This window comes from Hydra vulgaris, chromosome 15 (genome assembly GCF_038396675.1).
Source record: "Hydra vulgaris chromosome 15, alternate assembly HydraT2T_AEP".
Lineage (NCBI taxonomy): Eukaryota > Metazoa > Cnidaria > Hydrozoa > Anthoathecata > Hydridae > Hydra > Hydra vulgaris.
Genome location: NC_088934.1, coordinates 38,981,499 through 38,990,112, shown reverse-complemented (window position 1 = coordinate 38,990,112; position 8,614 = coordinate 38,981,499). Strand labels below are relative to the sequence as shown.

The 8,614-nt window shown below is 27.6% G+C and overlaps 1 protein-coding gene across 1 annotated transcript; it reads left to right on the top strand.

Moving 5' to 3' along the window:
• The first annotated feature begins 1,911 nt into the window (after positions 1-1,911).
• LOC136091941 (uncharacterized) lies at positions 1,912-2,325 on the top strand. Its single transcript, XM_065819661.1, has one exon. It carries the CDS (start codon positions 1,912-1,914, stop codon positions 2,323-2,325), a length of 414 nt encoding a protein of 137 aa, XP_065675733.1.
• Positions 2,326-8,614: the final 6,289 nt, after the last annotated feature.

The following is an 8,614-nucleotide window of genomic DNA, read 5'->3' as shown; positions in this document are numbered from 1 at the left end:
TTCAGTTAAAATTAAATATTTAAAATGTGTTAAAAAAAAAACAAACAATACAAATATTCTTGTACAAACTTATAATTATATAATTGCTAAAATACAATAAAATCAGTTAAAAATTTATCTTGTCATACAAAAGAAATAGGAAATAACAAAAGAATAGGTTAAAAAGATACGCAATATGTATTAAAAATATATGTATAGATGGTTAACCTTTTTATTCTTACCAGGTTTTAACCATTTTATAAACATACTTTCTTTAAGTTTTAGCTCAAATTTGTTAGATGCCGAATCTAACACAGAAAAACACTTATCATTTATTTGCATGAAACAATTTTCATTAGCATGGATATGTTTATAGATAAGAGACTTTTTGTCCCTCTTGTAATGTTCTGATGACCGGGTCTTTCGATATACTTAAAACAAAACAAGTATTTTCGATCGAAGGGCATTACTTAAAATAATTAAACACTAAGTATAAAACGAACATTTCCCCAATTATAATCAAATATAAACAAAGTATAAAGAGATAAAACAAAAAACGTATAAAAGAAATATAACTAAAGTAAAAAACGAAAAATTTTACTAAAACGGTTTACATTTTTAGAAAACAAATAACTCCACTAAAACGGTATTGATCGTAATCATATATAAAACAAGTATAAAAGAAATAGCTCCACTTATACGGTATAAATTATAATTAAATATAGATTAAATATAAACGATTACTTTCCCTAAAGGGTTTACATTACGATTTACAATAAACTAATAAAGCTTAATAATAATTTATTAAGCTATATTAGTTTATATTAATACTATAAACTAATAATAATTTAATAATAAACTTATAAGCGAATATTTTCAATAAAGCATTATAAACTAAAATTAGATATAAACTATGTATAAATTGAATATTTCCGCTAAAGTCGTATACATTTTATACGGCATACAAGATATACATCAGTGACTAGAATTTCCTCCTCTTTACTACCTGATTTTATATTGGGCACCGGTGATGGACTTAGGAAGGGGAGGGATGGGGTATGCCCGCACCCCTCCCACCAGAATCTAAAAGTCCTAAAAATATCATAGAGGTTGAGAGCCTTTTTTTGTTTTTATTTAGCAGACGCATATACGGTACAAGTTACAAAAGTATTTTAACTTAACTGTTAAAAATATACGAAAATCAGTCATGACCATTCTTACCACTAAATTATATACCTTCTATCTTGACTTTTGTCCTTTTTATAATTACTTGCTTAATTCTTACTCTAATAAAATCTTTTTTGCATTTTCACTTAGAATTCAACGGCCTGATATGTTCCAAATAGTGACTAGACTTTTTAAATGGGGCCCAGCTAAGTAAAGGGGTCTATTTTCAAATTTAGGGAGCCATTTGGAATTTGAAAGAGCTTTTTTTATGGCTAAATTTTTCAAGTAAACGGGGCCCATATGACAGCCGTTTTTTGGGGAGGGACCTCTGACACACTAGCCACGGCGGTATATATATACATATATACAGCGGTGGCCAAAAATTAAAGACCACTCATTTTTTAGTTGGTTTCTTAATCTTTAAATTAAAATTAGGAAGATTCTAATTGACATTTTTTTTTTTAATATCTTGTTAATTAAAACATACGGATTAAAGTGGTATAATTTTTTTAATCTAATTCTAATTAAATAGCGTTTAACTTATTAAAAACTGATGAGTACTTATAAATCTTCTTTAAATAAATTGGACAAAATTCAACGACCAATCTTTAATTTGCACTTATTAAAAATAATAATCCATTATTTTTTTTAACTGTCTTAATTGCTTATTACGTTGGCTATAAATAAAATGTCGAAACCTGAGTTTCGATATCAAATAAACATTTATTTTTTGAATTGCAATAAGGATATAAAAATATTGCAAAAATGCGTGCAAAGATCGAAGAAAAAGATAGATACGCGGCTCTTGTATTAAAAGAAGAAGGCTATAGCATCAGACAAATAGCAGAAAAGCTCGGAAGGTCTCACTCTTGCATTATTAACATAATACAACGATACAAAGAGACCCGGTCAATTAATGATCGTAATAGGACTGGACGCAACAAAATTTCAAATGACCGTGATGTTCGCTCGTTAGTGAGATTAATGAAAGAAAACAGACAAGCATCATCAACAGACTTGTCTACGAAATGGACACTGTCAAATGGTCTGAAAGCAAGCCCTAGAACTGTGCGAAGGGTCCTCCACAATTTAAATTACTTATGGCGTGCTGCTGCAAAAAAACCACGCTTAAATAAAAAACAAAAATTTGCCTGGAAAAGAGTGGTGCAAACTACATAAAAATTGGTCAACAGATCAGTGGAGCCGTGTGGTCTTTAGTGATGAAATGAACGTTGATGTAGACAACAGAAAAGGTCGCGTAATGTTGCGTAGACTTCCAAGCGAATGGTTCGATGAATCATGCATTTTGAAACGAACAAAACAAGGCAGTGGTCAAGTTTTCCAAAATCGAAATTTTGGAAAGCTCGCTTATTCCTAGCATTGATTTATGACAGTTGCAAGATGGATTTATTTTCCAGCAAGATAATGCGCCGTGTCATAAAGCGCGTGTTGTTAGCGATTGGTTCAATTCTAATAAAATTCAAGTGCTTCCATGGCCTGCCAATAGTCCAGACTTGAATCCAATAGAGAATTTATGTTCGTGGCTAAATCACAAGCTTGGTAAAGAACAACTTTACAACTTGGAAGATTTGGAATCTTCTATCTCTCATCATTTGAAAAATGTGCCTGATGAAGTAATCAAAACTTTAATGAATTCAATGCCAGAACGAGTTCAAGAGTGCTTGAAAACAAATAGAGGAACAACACGTTTCTAAATTATTTTTTTATTGCTTTTTGAAATATTTTCGAAACTGGTCTTAAAATTTTGTCCAATTTTTTTTCCCATTTATATTTTTTTACTAGTCAGTTTTTTAATTTTTTTTAACATTATTTCGTAAAAAAATTATAAATTCTTTTATAATAAATATAAAATACAATAAAAACTCTTTCTAAAAATGTTTTGCTTTTTTTGATACCTTTTTCCAAAATAAAATTATACTAAGGTTAAAAATAAATTTTGAAAAATTTTATATATATATATATATATATATATATATATATATATATATATATATATATATATATATATATATATATATATATATATATATATATATATATATATATATATGTATGTATATATATACATATATATATATATATATATATATGCATATATATATATATATATATATATATGCATATATATATATATATATATATTTATATATATATATATAAATATATATATATATATTACATATATATATATTTATATATATATATATACATATGTATATATATATATATTTATATATATATATATATATATATATATGTATATATATATATATATATATATATATATATATATATATATATATATAAATATATACATATGTAAATATATATATATATATATATATATATATATATATATATATATATATATATGTATATATATATATATGTATATATATATATATGTATATAGGGGAGAACAGAATATTTAACGTGGTTTACCAGGAAATAAAGTTTGTATTTTTCAAAATTTTCAAAGTTTCAGTTTAGATTCTTTTAAGATAATTAATTATCCCTGAATTCATTTCTGAAATCTGTTTTTCAGAAAAATAAACACAAAGGGTTTATTTTATAATTTAAACGAGGTGGTTAAAATAATTTTCCATAGCAAAGGCCCCTATCAATACACTTTTCTTGTTTTGGACTAATTTTTGTATACTTGGCATACTTTTCAAAAAATTGAATTTTAGTATGACTACATTTACTTTCAGTGTTATGTGTAAATAACAAAACTTTATATTTATGTTTACCTTTACTAATGAAGTTGTTTATGGATTTTAGTTCTTTTATTATTTAAATAAAGCTAATATAAAAAGTAATGGGAAATAAATTTTTTTTTTTTTAAAAGTGAAGAGGACATTTGCTGGGAACAAATTCCAAAAAGCAAGTAAAACCGAAATAGTAACAACAACTTTACTAAAAAAATCATGTAGTGCTAAAAAGCTTAGCAAAATTAAATTGAATGAAAAGCAGTGTTAAGATGATTTTAATTTAGTTATGTATTTTCTAGATTTTCTATTCCTAATTATGTATTTCCTAGATTGTCAAAATGGAGTAACCATACAAAATGATGATTCAAAGAGAATGGGATTTTCACACAGTTTGAAAATCAAATGCACATCATGTTCATGTGAATGGTGCACTTTTACAAGTAATACTGCGGACAAAAGCACACAAAGTAAAGGCAGGAGTGCATTTGATATTAACTTAAGAATGATTATTGCTTTTCATGAGATTGGTCAAGGGCATGAACCTATGAGTCGTTTCGCTTATATTACAAATATGAGTTGCATGAATGTAAATGCTTTTCAACATAATCATAAATTGATTCAAGCTGCTTATGATTCTGCTGCTAAAGATTGTATGAAGTTTGCTGCAAATGAAATTAAAGCAAATGCTGTTGAAAAATCCACTACCGGTGTTCCATTAATCCAGGTTTCTCTTGATGGTACTTGGCAGAAACGAGGACATTCTTCTCTTAATGGTGTAGTTACTGCTATAAGTAGCGGTCGATGTGTTGATGCAGATGTATTAAGCAAGTATTGCAGAGGGTGTCAAATTTGGTTTAACAGAAAACAACATTCTAAATATGAAAACTGGAAAACAAATCACAATTGTTCTTTAAACCACACAAACTTGTCAGGGGCAATGGAAAGGATTGGTGCACTTAATATCTTTCAACGCTCATTGGAATTGTATGGACTCATATATAAGTACTATCTTGGAGATATGGACTCCTCTTCTTTCAATTATGTAGTAGCAAGTGATCCTTACGCTGAGTATGATATCAAACCAAAAAAGTTAGAGTGCATTGGACACATTCAGAAAAGAATTGGAACCAGTCTCCGTAATCGTTGTAAAGAGAAACATGGAGGGCTAAAGTTAACTGGAAAAAATAATCTGACAGAAAGGGCAGTGAATATCATCCAGAACTATTTTGGAATGACTATTCGCCAAATTGCTAAAAAATGCAAATTAAATGAATTAAATGAACATTAGAGCAGTACTTTTTCTCTGTACCAATTTCAACAGTCAATCACAACGCCATGTTTTATGTCCTGTAGGACCTGAAAGTTGGTGTAAGCAGAAAATATCAGAAGATGACCAGGGAAATAACAATTATAAACCAAAAGTTAATCTACCTATATGGGTTCATGATATTATATTAAGTGATTTCAATGATTTAAGTGATGACCAATTATTGAAAAAGTGTATTCATGGAGAAACACAAAATTGCAATGAAGGGATCAATAATGTAATTTGGTCTAGGTGTCCCAAAAACGTGTTTGTGAAGAAAGCTACCCTTTAAATTGGAGTGAATTCAGCTATATTGAGTTTTAATGAAGGAACATCTGGTCTTAAACGCGTTTTTGAGTATCTAAATATACCACACAGTGGTAAGACTGTAACCGGTTCATTGAAAAAGGACAAGCGTCGTGTTAGTAATATGGAGAGAAAAGAAAAAACTTTTATTAAAAAAAGAAGAATTCAATTAAGGGGATTATCTAAAGGCTGGTTTGATAAAGAACAAGAACTTGAAGCTAAAAAATTGTATGCTTCTGGAAGTTTTTAGACTGTTTTTTATCTTTATATTTTTAGAATGCTGTTTTCTCAATATGTCATTTTTTGCTATTTACCTTTACGTGGAACAAGATATTTCCAGATCGGTTTAAGATATGGAGCTGAAATTTTCAGCATTTGCAGTTATAACTTAGATCTGGAGACTGAACTATAATCAAGACATAAGGTGCTCTATTTACAGTGTTATTACTCATTGTTCATGATTTTTTCATGTAGACCCCCTGAAAAGTGGTATAAGTTATAGCAAATTTTAATAATTGGCCTTTCTACTTGTGCAATGAACTTCATTTTAGTTCAGGAACTAGATAATATAAGCAAGATTATTTGTGCAAAATTTCGAAAGAAAAAGATAATTTATCTTTGAGTTTTCTTGTTTCATCCATGTGTACAGTTTAATGCCTTTTTCGGCTAAAATTTGATGCTTTTTATAAAAAATTTCAGAAATTCAAATTTTTTTTCATAACTAGTAACTAAATTTCGCTATTGGAACTATTTTATTTAATATTCTGAAAAAAAAAAATTAAATTTGACAAAACAAATTTATTTCCTGGTAAACCACTTTAATAGCAGAAAGCTTTTTTTTTTTTATATCTGTGATAAGTTTACAATAACTACATCATATTATTGTATTTTTTGAGTTTCAGAAGTTTTTTTTTTCAAATTATTTTTAAATATGCATAAATTTAACTAGTTTCCTGAATTTTGAAGACTTCATTAAATATTTATGTGTTGTTTACATACATTTTTATTTTTATAGTTTTCAATTAATCACTATTGTCTAATTTAATTACTGAAGAAATATGATTAGCATATAAGAACTATTTAAAATTAAGGTTTCTCACACCTACTGGTGATGGGGTGACTTGGGAGAGTTGTATTAGAGTGAAATGGGTCACTGTTCATTTTCGTCACTCGTTAAAGTTACTACATTTTAACTTTTAAAACGTTTTTTTTTTTGAAAAAAGAATAAATAAAAAAAAAACAAAAACAGAAAAATTCTGTTTATACTTATGATAAGATTTCAATGTTTACTTTATGTTACAGTGTTTTTTTTATTTCATAGAAAAAATAAAAATTAATTTTGTTAGATTTCTTCGTCTTAAAATTTTACCCTGATTATTAAAGACATCTTTCACAATAAGTATTATTTTTATTGACAAGTATATATTTTTTGAGCCGACCAACTTGAGACACTTGCAACTGAAACCAGAATTACTCAGAGCCCAAGAAGGCGGTGTTATTTGAGAGCCGAGACTCCGTATTTGACCCACTTAACAGTTTAGTTGCCACTGAGCCCGAAGCCCAGCAGCGCAAACTTGGTTTATCTCGCGTTAAAATTTTACTGCGCGGAAGTTTTGAATCAATCAAACTTCCATTTGCGGTAAAATAATAATGTTAAAATAATACTGAGGCAGTAATATTTTAACATTAATCAATCAATCAACCAATCAATCAGTAAATAAATATATTTCGTGTTGATAAGATTTTTACAAAAAAAACACAGGTCATTGCAAATAGTGATTCACTAATAAAATACAATGACCTAAAATAAGATAAAGAAAACACGCAAAAAAATATTATTAGAAATAAATTAACCACCAGTAACGGATTTAATTATATTAATGAACCAAATGGATTTAATTATGTAATTGTCTTTATTCATTATTTTTCTAAGCGGACTGAAGCTGAACCTCTTATCGACAAAACAGCAGTAGAAGCCTTTCTCTATAAAGTAATTTGCAGGCATGGTTGTTTTCAAATATAATTTAATGACCAAGGTTGTGAATTTGTAAATTCGGTATCCATAGCACTACATGATATGACAGACGTTCAGCAACGTGTAAACTCTGCTTACCATCCACAAGCCAATGGTCTTGTGGAGAGACAGAATCAGACAATTAAGAAAGCATCTATCAAGGTCTTAAATAAAAATGTTAAAGGTTCGGCTTCAGATTTAGATTGAGTCTAAAACTGGAGCCCAAATTTCATTGTTTTATGTGTTAAAGCGCACGATTCAATGGGGAATTCACTATTTTACATTATGCACAACCAACAACCCTGTTTTTCAATTGATGTAAAGTACACAGATGTACTTAATGATCAATTAGAAAACAGATGATACTTTATGATACTTTATTGTGGTTTTAAAAAAAAACGCTTTACAAATGAAAATAATACTTGAAAAAAAAGTCATGATATTGTTTGCTCACAAAAAAAAAAAAAAAAAAAAAAATCGACAATGATAGAAAGAATGAAATATCATTGAAATATTTTGTTGTTCAAAAATACTATTAAGAAATTTTATAAGAGAAATTAGAAAAGGAGGGAAATTGACTTTCTCATGGATTGGTTCATTTAGTCGGACAGTGCTCAAAATGGACACTTATCTGGAAAACTAAATATCTTCACTGAAAATAAAGATATTTGCAAATTTTAAAAAAGTTTTTTATTTTAGTGTATGCAACATTATAAAATTTTTAAATTATTAAAATCATTACTTTAATAAGATATTTAAGTTTAAACATAATCTAACTCTAAAAATCAAACTTATTTTTGAATTTAGGTTCTTGAAAGATTTGAAATGAAAGATTTAAAAAGGCAATTTAAAAACAAAGGAGGCTGTTTTGTTGGAAACTTTCTGCTAATTCCAAAAATTGTTTTAGATTTTCAAAATCAAAATGCTTATTAGCATCCTGCAAAAAAAGCCGAAAATATCATAGCAGTGGCTAGTCAAGCTTTCACAAAAGAACCAGTTAAACCATTTAAGAGAAGAAGAAAACATCTTCTTCTACATTTAACTGACAAAAAAACAATTTATAAAAAAAAAAGCAATTTATAAACAAAACATAGATAAATTTATCAATTT

Bases quoted from the DNA above. Each gene is read 5' to 3' on its own strand.
- LOC136091941 (XM_065819661.1), top strand. From the start codon at position 1,912: ATGCGTGCAAAGATCGAAGAAAAAGATAGATACGCGGCTCTTGTATTA.